A 19,314-nucleotide genomic window follows, 5' to 3' on the forward strand; every position below is an offset into this window, starting at 1 on the left:
AGAGACTGAACCTACTAGTAAGCATGGGCTAGATGCTCACTGCACATATGTAGCAGATATGCAACTTGGTCTTCCTATGGGTCCCTCATCAACTGGAGCAGGAGCTGATCCTGAATCTGTTGCCTTCCTATGGATACCATTCCCCAATCTGGGTTGCCCTGTCTAGCCTCAGGGAGAGGCTATGCCTAGTTCTGCAGTAACTTGATGTCTTTATGTGTGGGGAGGCAACACACAGTGGGTGGGAGGGGGTTCAGGATGGGACCCAAGGGGGCCTCCCCCTTCTCAGAGAAGGGGAAAGGGGATGAAAGAAGGATCTGTGTGAGGGGGGCTCTGGCAAGAGGGGGGTTGATATTGGGATGTGTAGTTAATAAATAGAAAAAATAGGACTCAGCTCTTCATCAGTTCCTTAGGGAACTGATGGCATCATGGAAACATGCCGAGGTGGCGTCTATGCCCCTGCCTCACACCTCATGCCTGTGGCAGCCCCAGCACCCAAATACATTCATTCATTAAATTCTTTTGGAGACATACTGCTTTTTGAGAATATCAACATGTAAAGTGCCAGCTTGCTCTGTGGACTCACTGTGTGCCACTGTTGAAGATTCTCAGCATTTGGTGTTCAATGTGAGCTTTCCTTCCCTTTTCTTGCTCAGGGTCTAGAATAGACTACAGACCAGCACCAAACAAGAAACGACAGGGGCAGACTGGAGAACCACTCAACAATTAGAGAGTGAGCACTGCTCTTCCAGAGGCCTTGAGTTCTATTCTATACATTGCCTATCAGGAGGCTTACAACTGCCTGTAGCACCCAGCTCAGAGAATCTGCTGACCTCTGACCTCCACAGGCACTTGCAGTCATAGGTACACCAACCCCCACACAATTAAAAATAATAAAAAAAAAATAGGAGCTGGAAAGATAGCTGAGTCATTAAGAACACTGGTTGCTTTTCCAGAGGAACTGAGTTCAATTCTAAGCGCCTACGTGGCTCCTCAAAATCATGCCAACTCCAGTTTCAGGGGATTTTAATTTCGTCTTCTGGCTTCTGTAGGCACTAGGCACATACATGGTACAGCAGCATACATGCAAGCAAAACAGCCACATACATAAAAAATTAAAAATAATAAAAATAAACCTTTGAAGAAAAAGTTGCTTGAAAATGTTGATCCAAATTTATTAGTTAATAAGAAAAATGAGACAGAAGGCAGATGCTAAGTGAGATTTAAGTCATAGTTTCCAATCTGCTTTTTGGGAAAAAAAGTGAAAAAGTACCAAAACAAAACCAAACCTCGCAAAACTTAGAGGCCCTCGACTGTACTAGCAATTCAGTGTGTACAGAGTGTGGTGGGCATCAAGTCTGTCACATGTTCTGTGTTCTTCTGTTGCTTCCTTTTATGAAAATAAAATTGCCAAGAGAAGTGGTGCACACATTTATCCCAGCACTCAAGAGGCAGGTAGATTTGTGAGTTTGAGGCCAGCCTAGTCTACAGAATGAGTTCCTGGCTACCCAAGGCTACACAGTGAGACCCTGCCTCAATAAAATAATCAAACAACAAAGTCAAAAGAAATTTTAATGTGGAATTTTAATGAAAAATTTTAATTATTTATGATTTTTTTTTGTGAAAAACAGACAGACTTTTTTTTTCTTTCTTATTTTCTCAGGCTGGAAAGATGGTTCAGTGGATAAAGGTACTTGCTGTCAAACTTTGGTGACCTGGGTGATCTCCAGACCTCACACTATGTAAGGACAGAACCACTACTGTGTAAGTTGTCCTCTGACTCCTTCAAATAAATAAATGTAATAACAAAATATTCTTCTCATTTGGTGAACTGTTTCCTTCTGGGCACATGGTCTTCCTGAGTAACCACCTTGCTTCCTCGGGTACTAACGGGATGTGGGCTCATCTGGGGTGGGGTGGAACACCTGAGACTCATCTGTCCATTCTACCACCACAGGGCTTTCTGCCTATGGCAGAACCTTGGGACAGATGTTTACCCTATCTACTTATCACGTAGGCCAACGAAAGCTACGTGACCAACATGTAACTCTTCTGGGTAGGAAGTCCTTCAAACATTCTCTGGAGAGGCTGCCACATGGGGAGCCCAAGAGGCTGGAAATAGAGATGCAGTTTGCCACTTGCCTCTTCTTGGTGAAGCCACCTGCAAAAGGACACTTTGCTGGTAATGTGACCGCTGCAGTGAGTCAGGCCTGCATTCCCGCCCCATCCCCAGGTTCCGGGTGTCCTCATCCACTTAGATACCACTGCTCAACACTGTCCGAATTTCAGACTCAAGACGAAGGTTCTAGCCAGCCGACGTGCTGCTCAGGGTTTTTTTGTTGTTTTTGTTTTTCATCATTATGACACTAGTTAGTCTTCTGGGAAGAGGGAAACCTTGAGAAAATGCCTCCATCAGATTGATTGTAGGCAAGTCTGGCGGGGCCATTTTCTTGATTGATGTGGGAGGGCCCAGCCCACTGAAGGGTTTGCCACCTGGGTCTGTGGTCCTGAAATGTTTAAAAAAAAAAAAAAAGCAGGCTACGAAAGCTCTGGAAAACAAGCCAGAAAACATCATTCCTGCATAGCCCTGACTTCCCTCCATGATGGACTATAACCTATAAAATAAATAAACCCTTTCCTCCTCAAGTTGGTCTTCACAGTGTTTTATCACAGCAATAGGAAGCAGACTACGTTTAAATGTGCCAAGCAGGCAAGCATGCAGACAAAGAGCAAGACTTTGAGGGTTAATTTTTGTTCTAAAAAGAACTCCAAAGAAAAATACCTCTTTGCAATTCTGTATTCTTGGTGCTAAAAGCATCTTCTAGCACCTTCAGGCAGTGAGAGCTGCTCAGGTGGCTTGGGAATCCAGTCGAGCTGTGTGGGTCCCTCTGGGCTGTCAGCATGCCCAGTCAGGTTTACTATTACAAAGATCTGGTTGTGTTTTCCCAATGTGCTTTGAAAGGCTGCTGGCCCTGAAGAAAGGGAGCGTAATGGCCAGCTCTTATCAGGTCCCCAGTACTCCAGGTGGACAGAGGGAGGAAGTCCAGTGCCCCAGGGCAAAGGTAGCTGGTGGACACTGCAATCTTCTGTCTCATCTGGGAGGAGCCAGGGATCAGCTTTGTGGCACCTAGAGACCCTTAAAATATGATCTTCCCATTGCATTCGCTGGCCACAGGGCAGAAGTGGCTCAGACCTTAGTGACAGAGATTATGGATTTGTCTGTTGAGCCCTGTGAAAACAGTGCCTTCAGAGTTTCTTTCTGTTCTGGACAGAAACAGTTTGGATGTGATGTCCTTGCTCCCCGGATCCTGGTAGCTATCTTGTGTTTCAGAGGGGTCTTACCTAAGGGCAACACCAACACCATGTTCCAGGCAGGCACATGGACAGTACGTACAGTCTCAAACATACTTAGCACTTATTTGATAATGCTTTCTAGATCTTCTCATGTACACTGTCCTGTGGAGCTAAGAGAGTGACACCTGTCACCCAGCACTCACTCACATGGAGGTCCTGTTTGGGAAGGGAAGTGGGGGGTCACATGGTGTTCTCTCCATGGGCAGTACTGTGGTAACAGGTCCCTGAGGCTGATGAAGCACCCACTCCCCTCTTTCCCAATTCCAGTGTGGCGTGAGGCAGGGGAAGAGAGGAAAAAAAAAAAAAAGCACAGGGAGACAAGGACACAAAGGAGCAGGGCCTACCGGAATCCTGTTGGCTGTGTGTGCTGTGAAAGGGCAGCCCCCGTGAGAAATGTAACAGGACTGGTACTGGCTTGGGTGGGGCCTGTGAGAGTTCCAGGAAGGCAGGTGAGACCAAGGGTGTGTGGCGAGGGAGGGTGGCAGAGCTGGTCCTTTGAGGCATTCAAGATCTTGGAGTATAGCCTTGGTGGGAAGGACAGGGAAAGGCCATTTTAAGGGAAAGTCGGACATTTTAGATGATTATGAAGGAAGGAGATCGAAGAAGGGCAGGTGCCGGAGAGAATTGGCAGGAAGTGGAGGGAGGGGGACTGTGCTGTACTCCAGCAGACAAGGGCCTGCTACTGCCCCTGTGTCCACGGTAGGGAGAGCCCCTGGGCAGAGAGGAGGGAAGGGCACCATTGGAAACAGGTCATCAATCATAGTTAGACACCCAGGCAGAGTCAGTACCCTCAGGAACTGCCGGATCCTTTAAGAAACTACACAGAACTTTATTAAACAAATGCAGGGCAGACTCCATAACTCCAGGGAGAGATTAAGCGACAGGCTGGACACAAATCCTCTGTCCCCAGCTCCAGAAAAGTCCATCTTGTGGCTCAGTCTCAAAGGATACAAGGAACCACATAAGACCTTCAAAGGCTGGCTGAACTCTTGGTGACTGATGTGGTGCCCATACACGTCCACTCGTGAAGTTCTGGCTCCGACAGTGCCACAGCACCTGAACCTGAAGCAGAGTGGCCATGTCCCTGAGTTCAGATGTGAAGTTGTAGACTCAAGGAATCCTCTTCTGTTCCTGGGCCAGCTAGGAGAGCGCTGGTGGCAGAGGAGGAGGAGAGGAGGGCGAATAGGGTGGTTCACATCCACCAAGGTACTGCGTTCGGGGTCTTCCAGGGCAGAAGAAGAGACCACACTGGGTCTCTCGGCTCCACAACTCATAGCAGCATCTCAGAACAAAGCTAGAGATCAGAAGATCCCCGCCAGTGGCTTCAGGGCAGGGCCAACAATGCTCTGCTCTTCCCAAGCTGCGTCAGGGAGAGTGAGAGGCACTCCAACACCAGTGACAGAAGCCCTTCTGCCAAAACAGGAGAGCTACTCTGCTGAGGCTCAGTAACAAGCACAGTAAGGCTCAGACAGCACAGGGCTCTGGGCAGTGTCCCCTAGGGGACACCCACACCTGCTTGTCCTCCACATTTCCTAGTAGCAGCAGGACAAGTATTCATGAAAACAAAACAAAACAAAACAAAAAAGGGCTGGTGTGTGCACGTGCCAGTGGACAAACAATTGGCAAGCAGGCGTGAGACCCTGGGTTCTATTCCAAGCACCACGAAATCCCCAGGAGTGATAAGGACATCCTTTCCCTGAGATCGCTATGATGGCATCATCTGTAGATGATGTAGACAGCTTCCAGCCACTTAAAGCCATGAACAGAGAGTGAGCTTTCTTGAGCATTACAAAAACAAGACTAAGCAGCACCCCCATATCCTGCACGCCACATGAGAAAGAGGGAACCAGGAAGCCCTGGCCCTCAAGGCTTGGAAAGAGAATTAAAAGCAAACAAATTAAAAACCCTTGCTTGTGTGAATCAGGCAGTGGTTCAGCACAGCCAGGGCAGTGAGGATGGCCTAGGGCCCAGGCGTGGTTTTACCGTGTGAAAACGACAGTGACCCTTTTGTCCAGGTGTCAGTTCAGCTGTGTAGCAATACCAGCCCTGCACACTGCCTAGTGAGAGGCATAGGCTGGGCTCCAGAGCCCTGAGGGAGGGCTGGCTTTGCGATCAGAAGGCAGTGTGTTGAAAGCAGTCGGGGATGAGGCAAGATCTAGGGAGGAAATGGGAGTGAGTAAGGAGGAGTAAGCACCAATATCCCCACCACACTCCTCAGTGTGTGCCCGCAGCATGCCAGGGGCACATACCTGGGACAGCAGAAACCGACAGGGCCAGGGCAGGCATGGGAGATTATACTGCTCAACCTGTGCTTTCTGTACCCAGCAGCCTCCTGTCTTCCAATTCCCACTTGAGGAAATCTGTCTCCAATGAACACTCTATGAGCTAGAGTAGGCTAAATCCTGTGGCGGGGGTGTGGATGAGATTTACTGGAATGTATAGGGTTTTTGAAAGAGGATAAAATCATGGTTCTTGGTACCAAGACACTATATATAACCTATGTATGTACGTGTGTGTGTGTGTGTGTGTGTGTGTGTGTGTGTGTGTGTGTCTCCATCCACTCAGCCTGGAGCATGACTTCTGACCTTCCTGAGCTCAGCCAGAGTCTGGGGTGGGTCACATGACATATGTTATTTTTCCAAGGGTTGGACAAGAGGATGGAAGAACGAGACTCTTGAGAACAGTACTGTAGTAACAAGGACCTGGAGACAAGTGAAAAAGGAACTTAGGGAGACGTTACTAAGTCCCTATGGTAATTTCAACAAACACTGGGAGGAAGGGTTAGAAAGGACTGTAGCAGAACAGCTATGCAACAAGCCAAAGTCACAAGGACAGCCACCACCCTGCTGGGATCCCAGGGTGTGTGTGTGTGTGTGTGTGTGTGTGTGTGTGTTGTGTCTCCCAGGGACAGTGCTTCTGGTCATAAAACCGTCCTCTCACCAAAACTCTGTGACACTGAGATGAGCAGACACTAGCTCAAGGGCCTCTTACACAGGCATCAGACTACCAAGTGGGAGCCAAAGGGCTGCTGGGTACCACTGCACGGGTAGGACACTGCACAGTTCAGGAGACTCTTGGAGAGAGGTACCCCAGGAATTGTAGAGGTGACCAAGACTAGGCCATCAGAGACAAATAGATTATCAAAAGGAGTAGGCTTTTCTTTCTCTGGGAGGGGGTGTCTCTCTCATCAGGACATCCTCCTATCCCAATTTGACCTCTCAGTGGTAGCCCTGTCTGTCTCTTCTGGAATTCACCTGCTTAGACAGCCCAGCCTCTACCAACTCCTCCCATCCCACTGCCTGCTGTGGACACCTCTGAGGAGTCAGGACTAGTCTCTGAGTCCGTGTGACACCCTTGTCCCTTGCACATGTGTCCCTGGGGCTCAGCCCTAACTGTCCCCTTTGCTCTGACACAGGCTGTGAAAACTAGGGTTCAGGGCCTGGATCCCACCCTTCCCCAGGAAATGACTCTGGTGGCAGCGCTCTAGGCTGTGCTTGTGGCTGTGGTACTCACAGTGGGGGCTGTGCTGAGGGCTGGCACGGGGCGTGAGGGCCAGTGGTGAAGCAAGTTCCCGGGGTGCACAGACCGTGTGGTAGGCTGTAAGAGCACAGGCTGGTGAGAGTGGGCAAGGTGAGAGGGTGCAGGGTGTAAAAGGGAGTATGAGGTTGACCTCACCTATAATGGTGACTGCTGTCCCAGCCAGCAGGGCAAAAAAGGTGAAGAACATGACTTGATAGGAGTCCAGGAAGTGTGACAGGAGGCTGGCTCCATCTGCAACAGGGCAAAGAGACATCAAAACACAGAGCCATAGCTGGGTCCCCTGAGGTCCACAATGTCCTACTGCCTGGGATGCAAGCCTGTATTAGCTATGAAGTCTAGACAAGGGCAGCATCTCCTCCTGCCTTCCTAAGCCATCTCTGTTCTTCTTTCCAGAAAGTATCTTTAGCTTCGCACACCAGGTTTTGATGTCCTTTCTGCCAAAGAGGCAGTTCTGAAAAATGCCCTGTGGGCTTTAGAGCTTGAGGGACTGGTGGGCCAGAGTCTCACAGGACAGGAGCTCCTGCCCTGGCTCTTTCCTAAGAGCTCCAGGGTGAGGTGGACAGCCCCTAAGCTATCCACCTCTGTGGAGTGGCCTGAGGCCCAGATCCCTGCTGCCTATCTGTCAGTGTTGCACTCTCTACTTGCTCTAAGTACTCCCGGATACAGAGACACCAGACTGCAGGACCCTCCCCTGACTACTGGCCCCTTCAATCCATGCCCTATGTCTTTGTAGCTCTGTCCTCTGCATGCCCACAGGCAGCTGAAGCAGGATAAGCCTGTACATAGCTGGGTAAGCAGTGAGTAGCTCCTGGCATCAGAAGGGCCCTGAGCTAAGAGCTGTCCTCACACTGGACTTCCTGGAGCAGTCGAGCAGGAGCCCCAGTCATGAATAATGTTACTTCTCCATAGGCCAACACATGTCTGGGACAGAGAGTCTAATCTCCTGTGTTAACCAAGAAGGGATGCTTGATGGGCAGTCTACAGCAGCTGTGAATGTTGGTCAATGGGTTCTCTGAGGGAAATGACATTGTATTCATTCAGGGAGACAGTGATGCCAATGTCTCAGACTGGGACCTCATGTTCCAGAAACAGGCAAGAGGTTAGTGCTAGACCAGGAAGCACAGGGGAGGCGAGTCACAAATGGTCAGGAGAGACCATGCGGGTCTCAGGGGCCACTGTGGGGATGTGGGCTTTATACTTGAGGGATGGAGCCATGGCAGGATATTGAGCCTTGCTGAGGATGTGATGACAAGGGAAGTATTGTGTGGCATTGATGACAGAAAAAGACTGTCACTTTGAGAGACATTTTGTTTCACATTGTAGGTGCCCACAGACACCCAAGCCCCCCTGCCCCAGCTCTCCCTGCCCAGGTCTGGGTTAGTTGAAGTCTCATCTATAACTCACAGGGACCAGGCCCACGACGATCCAACACAAAGGCCACAGTGACTGGAATGGTGATGGCCTGGTTAGTGGCAGGACTGGAGAAGGTCAGGGCAGTGGACAGAGGGCCTTGGCTGCCAGCTGTGGGATCCAAGACACCAACTGTGTACGTGATGAAGCTGGGCAGTCCAAATGACTTCTCTTTCACGGAGGCTAGCACTGCTGGGGACCCGGACCTCACCTGGGAGGAAGGCAGTGTTGAGGAGACATGTGACGCAGGGAGTGCATGCTGCAGTGTCCCACAGGTGGGACTGCAGGTGCCCAGCTCATCTCTGGACAGACCCACCCTTCTAACCACATATGCTGGATTTCTCTCCCAGGACCAGGTGGACCCTGATACCCCAAAGCATGACACACATTCGGAGTGTGTTAAAGAGGACAAGATCAATATTACTGAATTCTAGTTAAGCATAAAAATGTTAGCCAAACCAAAGTAGCACCTAAAACCAAGTCCTCATAAAGCAGCATCCCTAGCCCATCAGGTTGCCATAGCAACTATATACTTCTTCATCTCTTGTGAGCAGTTAACCATGGCAAGACAAGAGAAACAGGCAACAGGGTTTCTCCATCCACACATCAGAGCTCTCCCTGTAGGCTTTCTGGCTGAACCTTCAGAGACCAGTCATACATCAACCAGAAGAAAAGGGAAAGAAGATGAAGAGGAGGAAGAGGATGAGGAAGAGGAGGAAGAAGAGGATGAGGAAGAGAAGGAAGAGGAGGGGGGAAGGAAGGGTAGGAGGAAGAGGAAAAAAGGGGGAAGAGGAAGGGGAAGAAGAGGAAGAAACGGCAGTAGCAGGAACGCACGGAGAGAAGAGGCCTATCCCAACATGGAACAGGGCACCCTGAACTGGAATGCACTAACTCCCGCATTAACTGTACAAAGCACATTTCTAACCCTAGCCACTAACCCTAGCCACTAACCCTAACCTCTAACCCTAACCTCTAACCCTAGCCTCTAACCCTAGCCACTAACCCTAGCCTCTAACCCTAGCCACTAACCCTAGCTACTAACCCTAACCTCTAACCCTAACCTCTAACCCTAGCCACTAACCCTAACCTCTAACCCTAACCTCTAACCCTAGCCTCTAACCCTAGCCACTAACCCTAACCTCTAACCCTAACCTCTAACCCTAGCCACTAACCCTAACCTCTAACCCTAGCCACTAACCCTAACCTCTAACCCTAGCCACTAACCCTAGCCACTAACCCTAGCCACTAACCCTAGCCACTAACCCTAGCCACTAACCCTAACCCTAACCCTAACCCTAACCCTAACCCTAACCCTAACCCTAACCCAACATGGAACAGGGCACCCTGAACTGGAATGCACTAACTCCCGCATTAACTGTACAAAGCACATTTCTAACCCTAGCCACTAACCCTAGCCACTAACCCTAACCTCTAACCCTAACCTCTAACCCTAGCCTCTAACCCTAGCCACTAACCCTAGCCTCTAACCCTAGCCACTAACCCTAGCTACTAACCCTAACCTCTAACCCTAACCTCTAACCCTAGCCACTAACCCTAACCTCTAACCCTAACCTCTAACCCTAGCCTCTAACCCTAGCCACTAACCCTAACCTCTAACCCTAACCTCTAACCCTAGCCACTAACCCTAACCTCTAACCCTAGCCACTAACCCTAACCTCTAACCCTAGCCACTAACCCTAGCCACTAACCCTAGCCACTAACCCTAGCCACTAACCCTAGCCACTAACCCTAACCCTAACCCTAACCCTAACCCTAACCCTAACCCTAACCCTAACCCAACATGGAACAGGGCACCCTGAACTGGAATGCACTAACTCCCGCATTAACTGTACAAAGCACATTTCTAACCCTAGCCACTAACCCTAGCCACTAACCCTAACCTCTAACCCTAACCTCTAACCCTAGCCTCTAACCCTAGCCACTAACCCTAGCCTCTAACCCTAGCCACTAACCCTAGCTACTAACCCTAGCCTCTAACCCTAGCCTCTAACCCTAGCCACTAACCCTAGCCTCTAACCCTAGCCACTAACCCTAACCTCTAACCCTAACCTCTAACCCTAGCCACTAACCCTAACCTCTAACCCTAGCCACTAACCCTAACCTCTAACCCTAGCCACTAACCCTAGCCACTAACCCTAACCCTAACCCTAACCCTAACCCTAACCCTAACCCTAACCCTAACCCTAACCCTAACCCAACATGGAACAGGGCACCCTGAACTGGAATGCACTAACTCCCGCATTAACTGTACAAAGCACATTTCTAACCCTAGCCACTAACCCTAGCCACTAACCCTAACCTCTAACCCTAACCTCTAACCCTAACCTCTAACCCTAGCCACTAACCCTAACCTCTAACCCTAGCCACTAACCCTAACCTCTAACCCTAACCTCTAACCCTAACCTCTAACCCTAGCCTCTAACCCTAGCCTCTAACCCTAGCCACTAACCCTAGCCACTAACCCTAGCCTCTAACCCTAGCCACTAACCCTAACCTCTAACCCTAACCTCTAACCCTAGCCACTAACCCTAGCCACTAACCCTAACCTCTAACCCTAGCCACTAACCCTAGCCTCTAACCCTAGCCACTAACCCTAGCCTCTAACCCTAACCCTAACCCTAGCCACTAACCCTAGCCTCTAACCCTAGCCACTAACCCTAGCCACTAACCCTAACCTCTAACCCTAGCCACTAACCCTAGCCTCTAACCCTAGCTACTAACCCTAGCCTCTAACCCTAGCCTCTAACCCTAGCCACTAACCCTAGCCTCTAACCCTAGCCACTAACCCTAACCTCTAACCCTAACCTCTAACCCTAGCCACTAACCCTAACCTCTAACCCTAGCCACTAACCCTAACCTCTAACCCTAGCCACTAACCCTAGCCACTAACCCTAACCCTAACCCTAACCCTAACCCTAACCCTAACCCTAACCCTAACCCTAACCCTAACCCTAACCCTAACCCAACATGGAACAGGGCACCCTGAACTGGAATGCACTAACTCCCGCATTAACTGTACAAAGCACATTTCTAACCCTAGCCACTAACCCTAGCCACTAACCCTAACCTCTAACCCTAACCTCTAACCCTAACCTCTAACCCTAGCCACTAACCCTAACCTCTAACCCTAGCCACTAACCCTAACCTCTAACCCTAACCTCTAACCCTAACCTCTAACCCTAGCCTCTAACCCTAGCCTCTAACCCTAGCCACTAACCCTAGCCACTAACCCTAGCCTCTAACCCTAGCCACTAACCCTAACCTCTAACCCTAACCTCTAACCCTAGCCACTAACCCTAGCCACTAACCCTAACCTCTAACCCTAGCCACTAACCCTAGCCTCTAACCCTAGCCACTAACCCTAGCCTCTAACCCTAACCCTAACCCTAGCCACTAACCCTAGCCTCTAACCCTAGCCTCTAACCCTAGCCACTAACCTAGCCACTAACCCTAACCTCTAACCCTAGCCACTAACCCTAACCTCTAACCCTAGCCACTAACCCTAACCCTAACCCTAGCCACTAACCCTAGCCTCTAACCCTAGCCACTAACCCTAGCCACTAACCCTAACCTCTAACCCTAGCCACTAACCCTAGCCACTAACCCTAACCTCTAACCCTAGCCACTAACCCTAGCCACTAACCCTAACCTCTAACCCTAGCCACTAACCCTAGCCACTAACCCTAGCCACTAACCCTAGCCACTAACCCTAACCTCTAACCCTAGCCACTAACCCTAACCTCTAACCCTAGCCACTAACCCTAGCCACTAACCCTAACCTCTAACCCTAACCTCTAACCCTAGCCACTAACCCTAGCCTCTAACCCTAGCCACTAACCCTAGCCTCTAACCCTAGCCACTAACCCTAGCCTCTAACCCTAACCTCTAACCCTAGCCACTAACCCTAGCCACTAACCCTAACCTCTAACCCTAGCCACTAACCCTAGCCACTAACCCTAGCCACTAACCCTAGCCACTAACCCTAGCCACTAACCCTAGCCACTAACCCTAACCTCTAACCCTAGCCACTAACCCTAACCTCTAACCCTAGCCACTAACCCTAGCCACTAACCCTAACCTCTAACACATCTTACATCTACATCGTTAAGCCCAACCTTTAACACTAACCCTAGTCTGTAAATCAGGCAACTAAAAATATTTCTAACTTCAAGCTTCAAACCAACCCTAGTCCTAGCCCTAATCCTAACCCCAAATCCTAGCCCTAATCCTAGCCCTAGCCCCCTAACTCTAGATCTGTCTGAAGCAGCTCCTGCCTGACTGGAAGCCACCACAGCAGCTTACCTCCAAGTTTTCCAGAATTTCCACAGCACCGAAGATCTTGACCTCGGAGCTGGGGTAGTGGTTGCTCAAAAGGATTTCTGCCTGGTTGGCATAGAGCCCTGGACTGAAGGGGACCTCAGCTCCCACCTTTTCTACAGATGTACGGCTGCTAGGCATGGAGGCGGTGACCGCCAGTGATGTCTTCTTCATGTTCAAGTGCTTCAGTTGCTTATCTGTCAGTCTGTGCATAGTAACCGAGCAAAGGTACTGGCCTGTGGAGAGAAGGTGTGCTCTTCTCCTGTGTGTGCAGATACCCACCTTGGCCCCACTCTATGACAGGAGAATTCCTAGACAAACTTGAGGGCAAGCAGATAAGCCACTTCCTCCAGGAGGCCTTCTAGGAATACCCCTTCAGAGGCCATGGGCCAGCCTGGACATTTTCCTGTCACCAGTGGTCCTCTCACTTTCTCAGAATCTCTGATCATGAAGTTTCCATCTGAATAGTACTAGTGGGACAGGCATCATGTTTGGGCCAGGTCTGCAGCTCAAGCCCCAGCCAGCCTGGTCCAGAGCAAGGGCAGATAGATAATGGCACATAGACACATGATCGAACCCTGGGCTATAGGTCAAGATAGAGCCAACTCCAAGATGCCCCTGTTGCAGGTGTAGCAGAAGGCTGTGTGGACAACGACTGTGTAGTCCTGCCCTGTCCTTAGTGCCTGGCCTAGGGCAGATGAGCTAGGTGTGATGAGCAGGGCCTCAGGCAGCTGGACACATGGGCTGGGCCACATCAACGACACACGACTAGAAGCATCTAGATGTGTTAACTTCCTTGTTCAACATGGGCCTCCTCTGTGCTAGGTGCTGGTGAGGCCCTGACACCAGTCAGACATCAGCCATACACCTGCATTCTCAACCAGCAGCTTTCCATGCCATGCAGTGGGGCAGGCAGGCTCACCAGCCTAAAGTGCTAGTCAAAAGCCCAACCACGAAAGTGTCCTGAGCTGCAGAGTGGCTGTGTCTCAGCATGGTTGAACAGAACCTACTACTAAGTCATGAGGGCCAGTCACCTACATTTGCTCTATGCAGGAAGTGGAGGACTGGGAACCCTCAGTCAACAGAAAGCTGAGTGGTGGGATTATTGAAACAGACTCTAGTCTGGGTATGGTGCTGAGCTCTGAGAGTGTGGGTGATGTTAACAGCCCCAGGCTAGATTCCCAACAAGCCCTGCTAGTCTGGACATATGGCCATCATGACATATACACTTTAACCAACCCAGATATCCAGCAGGCACTCATTGCATTCTAAATTCTTGGCAAATTTACCCAGTGCAGTATCAAATCCTGGTTCCACAGAGAAGATGTCACGAGCAGGGAAGTCAAAGACATCTTGCTTGAACTGGAGTTGGCAGCTGATGAGGGACTCTGGGTGCAAGGCTTCTATGGCCTCTCGCTGGGCAGAGGAGCACTCACCTGAAGGCACAGGGTTGGGGGCAGTGATCAGATGAGAAGGGCTTGGGCCAACCACTAGGCTACCACAGCCATAACCAACTAAAGTAAGGAGCAGGCCCTATAGCACTGGGCAGGCATGAACGGCACTAGCATCCCATATTATTCCCATTGAGGGAGCTCAGGATCCATGAAGCCTGGTGAAGGTCTTTCATTAAACCTAAGGATCCTGACCCAGAGGATGAGCTACTCTGAATGCCAGGGTCACTTCAGATGAGAATCCCAGCGTGAGTGCTGAGCCTGCACAGAGGGTATGATGACAGGAAATGTGCTGATGTGAGGCCTGGTTGTAATGAGCAAGGAGAATGGCCATTGGCCATTTGCTTCTGAACACTGGGAGGACAGAGGCTCCCTATAAACACATTGCACATAATTCTGGCAACAGCGGACTATTTTCCCACTTGCACTAAAGGAAGAAAACAGCATTTCCATGATGTAGTAAATGTACCCCATTAATCACAATGAAAATAGTGGAACTTAATTCATCCGTTAAGTGGTTAAAAAAATCTGTATCGACATATTTATTTCTGGCACTTGCTGTCCAGGCCTGTCATAGGCAAAGAGTGAGATGGAATGTTCTATGCATGACTAGGGAGAGGTAATTATAAAAATCAAATCCAGCCACCAGCCTGCGATGTCATTAGTTTCTACCATCAGCTTCGGTGGACTGTGGCTTGCTCTGCTCATGCCCTAGGGCTGCAATCACAGCTCTGAGTCATCGCAGGCAATGTCTTGGATCTGCGCACCGACGAAGGCGCCTTTCGTGCTCTGGCTCACGGAGGCCTCGTATTTCTTAAAAGGTGCAAGGAGTGAATGAGCAGGGGCTAAAGGCTCTCTCTGGAGTTAAGAGTCTGAGTAAGAAAAAGAGGGCTGGGGGATGTGGCTCCATGGTATAGGGTGTGCTTGTGCTGTGTTATGGCCCTGGGTTCAACCCCCAACACCACAAAACAACAACAAAACCCAAAACAGATAAAACCACACCTAAAGGGCACAGATGCTACTTCCCACTCCCCAAGTCTGGCAAGGTAAATCCAAATACCCAGAGCCTACTCATTCTGTACCAAGTAGGTTAGAGCTCCTGTCTCCCACGCTGACAGTCACTTTAGAGGCTGTGGCTTCCTGGATACTGGTCTGTGTGGCGTGGAGGCGACGGGCCACAATCTTCTGAGGGGTGACGACCACTATCTGGGGAAACAAGTCCATTGTGCTGAGTGATGACTGTATGCTGCCTTGTGCTGGGTGTTTTTCATGACCTTACCTGCAGCTTATGTCTTCTATACCCCAGGCAACAAAAGCTAATGAGCTCACTGCTTAAATACCTGGTCAGAGTGTGGCAAGGTGTCAGAGGCCTAACTGGCTGCCTCAACTCTCCCACCCTGTGAGAGCAAAGCTAGAACTGATATCAAAGCCGAGGCAGGAGGCAGAGCCAGGGCACCTGGCAGAGGTGGATCAATGGCAAGGCCGGGGCTAATAGCAGGCTGAACCCACTTAGTGGTCCAGGAGAGCCCACATGCTCCTGCCATCATCCTTCCTCTGCTCACAGATCTGGTTAACTCATCTTGTCACAAGGACAGAAGATCCTCATTCAGAATAGATCAACCAGACCCAAATGCATACAGAACAAGGGTCCTCAGAGGCCAGCCTGCTCAGACGTACCCCGTCTGGTACCTCCTGAGCACAGCCTATTCTCCATGCAGACTCCCTCCACTGGGCTGTCCCTCTACCTTTCTCTGTAAGAACCACAGGCCCACGCCCCTCTGCGGCTAGAATGCTGACCACCCTTTCTGGTGGGGGCAAGTGCTTTGGAGGCTCTTCTTGTCCCTTTTGTGCAGCAGTGAAGTAGCAGGAAGGGATCCACTGGCCTGCACCTCACAGCCCCATTGTTTATGGGCCTTGGTCCCTCTGGTCTTATCAATACTTCCAGTGATCACTGTAGTGCCCCCTTCTAGGAACTGCTGCTGGCCAAGGGACCAACAGAAGTGCCCACCACTGCCATCCCTGGCCTTGCCTCCCATTTTTTCTTTTCTTCCTGGCCACACTGGGTCTTTTACAATTTCTCCTTCTCTGTCTGGCCCACTCCTGTTATGATCATCCCACATTCAGGTGTATCCCAACAGACCCATCCCTGTGCTAGACAGCCCTGTGCAGCTCCAGTCTTCAGGAAGGGTCACAGGGAATGCAAACCCATCACCCAACTGTGCCCTTCCCACTGCAGCTAGGGAAGTGACACTCATTTCAAACACTCCAGGCAGGCCCTACTCACTAGCTGGGGAAGTGACACTCATTTCAAACACTCCAGGCCCTACTCACTAGCTGGGGAAGTGACACTCATTTCAAACACTCCAGGACCTACTCACTAGCTTCTTCCAGAACACTCCCTTACCTCAGTTCCCCTCTCAGAGGAAAGAACCATCACACCCTGTGTCAGTGGTGACAAACCCAGGAGAATTACTCCAAGTCCTCCTCCACACCACCCCATCCAGTCTACCAGTAGGTCATTCCGCTGCAGCAACTCCATCGCCATGTGCTCCTGATCTGCATCATTCTGATTTAAAACCAAAGTCTATGTAGTGTGACGTAAGCAAGCTCCCACCCTACTCTCCAACAGGAACAGCAGCAGCAAACACCGAGTGGAGCAAACACTTGTGAGAGAGACTCTGTCATAGTCAGGGTTTCTGTGACTGAGATGAAACACCAGGACCAAAAAGCAAGTTGGGGAGGAAAGGATTTATTCTGCTTACACTTCCAGATCACAATCTATCATTGGAGGAAGTCAGGACAGGAACTCAAGCAGGGCTGGAACCTGGAGGCAGGAGCTGATGCAGAAGCTACGGAAGGGTGCTGACTACTGCTTGCTTAACATGGCTTACTGAGCCTGCTTTCTTTTTTTTTTTTTTTTTTTTTCTTGGTTCTTTTTTTCGGAGCTGGGGACCGAACCCAGGGCCTTGTGCTTCCTAGGTAAGCGCTCTACCACTGAGCTAAATCCCCAGCCCCTGAGCCTGCTTTCTTATAGAACCCAGGACCACCAGTGCAGGGATGGCACCACCCACAGTGGGCTGGAACCGCACTCCCCACGCCCCTTGATCACTAATTGAGAAAATGCCTTACAGCTGGATCTCATGGAGGCATTTCTTCAAATGAGGCTCCTTTCTTGCTAATGTGTCAAGCTGACACACAAACCAGCCAGGACCGATACTAAGTGCCAACCAACCTGCATAGCTCACTACGTTACATCAGTGTGGTGTATCCCTTGGCTAGAGGAACCTTGCCCACTGGTTGATCTTAGATTTGAACCCAAACAAACAGTATGACTTGAGTGTCTAGGTTGCCCTAAAATCCTTAAGCTGCTGCCATCTCAGACTCTCAGGAAGTGACCCTGCAGGGACATGCCCAGCTAAAGCCACCCTTAAGCCCTTGCACCCAGCTTCCCGGCCTCCCCAGCACTGCTCATGATCTGCCTACAAAGTCAGACTGTGAGTCCCTCCCACACATAACCTATGATCCAGCTCACCTGGGGTTCTCTCTCAAACCCCATATACCTTGGTGACTGCTGGCCCCTCTCATGACCATCCTTAGGGACCTCTCCTGTGAGGCAGAGCTTTATTAATCAGAGTGCCTCTATCTGCAGCCGCTCCCACGAACCACAGCACTGAATATGCAACTATTAGGTCAAACTGCTGGGTTCGATAAAGCACAAGCTGGCTCTAAAAATGAGACAGGTTTGGAACTTAGCCAGACTAGGGTCATTGACTTGTTCTCAGCTGGAGAGAAAGAGTTTTGTTCACTCTCATAAAGACTCAAAGGTGACTTGCTGGGGGAAGTTTTATTTTGCTGGGTGACACCAAATCACTGGGTTGCCTGTCCCATGCCTGAACTCCCCGGGGGAATGCCCAACCCAATGCTGCAGTCATGCTGGCTGTCAGACGAGCGTGTGTGTCAGTGGATGGGTAGAATCAATGCACCAGGCCTCTCCCCTGATGCTGGTTTGGACATGAGAGGATGCTTGGGATGGACAGGGAACTGGTTCCCATTTCACACTTCGTGGGTGGCTGATTCTCCTACATCCTGACAGCTGCAGACAGCTCTGGCAGGAGGCCTGGTTATTTGTTTCTTAAAGAAAAGGGAATCAGAGGTAGAGCCGGCTTTGTACCTGCTGCTTTGGCTGCTTTGGCTGCAGCCAACAACAGATCAAAGATAGTCGGAGGGAAAGTGCATTTGTTCTGAGCAGACAGGCGCTTCCTAAACAGCACAGGCCAATAACCACTCACACAACAGAGTGTCAGTTAGCTACTGTAAGTCAGAGGTGATTTCAATCAGACAGGAGGTGACTAACACCAGGGATGCACAGGAAATTCAGTTCAAGGCCAGCCTGGGTACACAGTAAGACCCTGTCTCAAAACAGACACACAAACAAAAGACCACAAAACCTAACAAAGTAAAAATAGGACGTCAGGAGGTACTGACATCGTATGCCTTTGTTTAAAGAGATCTGGTCATGATCAGGTACCAAGGGGCATACAGACTATGATGTGCTAGGGGTACAATGGTGGACTGTGTGTGTTTGCTTGCTTGCTTGAGTTTTGAGTCAGTCTTGCTATGTAACCCAGGATGCTCTCAAACTCAAAATACTCTTTCTGCCTCAGCCTCCCAAGTGCAAACATGGGTCTCCAAACCTAGTTACAGATACACACTGATGCTCTTGCTGCCACTAATAGGGTTGGTTGGCCACAACTGCCTCTGGCTGCCCTCAGGTCCTACCTCCTTGAAGGTCTTCAGATGTCCAGCGATTTCATAGTAAACAGTCACAGGCCCTGCATCTCGGGCTATAGCCACGCCTGTCTTGGGATCAACATAGAGGACATTGCCAGCTGAGGAGCTCCAGGTCCCTGAGACACCTGGGAGAATAAGCCCAGATATCATCGTTTTGTTCATATTTGGACACCATAGCCCAAACCTAATTCCCCATTCCCCTCTGCCTGTGAGGGATCCTTCAGCTTCACGGAAGGATCCTTCAGCTTCATGGAGGGATCCACACAGGCCACCTCTAAAGTGGTCCTTCCACCTTCCCGGCTCTGGCCACCTGCTTCTTCTGCACCTGTTCTCAGGTGCTAGCTCCCCCTGTTCCTTCCCATGTGGAATCCATTTTTCACATGACACTTTCCCAAATCTTTGTCCCGGGTGGGCTGGGGCCGTATGTCTGGGC

General features: G+C 50.2%; 1 protein-coding gene and 1 long non-coding RNA gene across 2 annotated transcripts in view; both read right to left on the reverse strand.

Moving 5' to 3' along the window:
- Positions 1 to 1,563: 1,563 nt before the first annotated feature.
- On the reverse strand, positions 1,564 to 3,695 carry LOC147994967 (uncharacterized). Its single transcript, XR_015686068.1, has 2 exons — positions 2,780 to 3,695; positions 1,564 to 2,504 (listed from the first exon to the last, which is right to left on the reverse strand). It is a non-coding gene; the product is annotated as an uncharacterized LOC147994967 (long non-coding RNA).
- Positions 3,696 to 4,156: 461 nt separating this feature from the next.
- Nup210 (nucleoporin 210) overlaps positions 4,157 to 19,314 on the reverse strand; it is a 97,942-nt gene continuing 82,784 nt past the window's right edge. Inside the window, 8 exon segments of the mRNA NM_053322.3 lie at positions 4,157 to 5,506; positions 6,865 to 6,948; positions 7,027 to 7,122; positions 8,296 to 8,512; positions 12,625 to 12,875; positions 13,929 to 14,075; positions 15,173 to 15,296; positions 18,870 to 19,006. Coding sequence (NP_445774.1) covers positions 5,409 to 5,506; positions 6,865 to 6,948; positions 7,027 to 7,122; positions 8,296 to 8,512; positions 12,625 to 12,875; positions 13,929 to 14,075; positions 15,173 to 15,296; positions 18,870 to 19,006 — 1,154 coding nt within the window. The 3' untranslated portion in view covers positions 4,157 to 5,408.

This window comes from Rattus norvegicus, chromosome 4 (assembly GCF_021556685.1).
Source record: "Rattus norvegicus strain SHRSP/BbbUtx chromosome 4, alternate assembly SHRSP_T2T, whole genome shotgun sequence".
Lineage (NCBI taxonomy): Eukaryota > Metazoa > Chordata > Mammalia > Rodentia > Muridae > Rattus > Rattus norvegicus.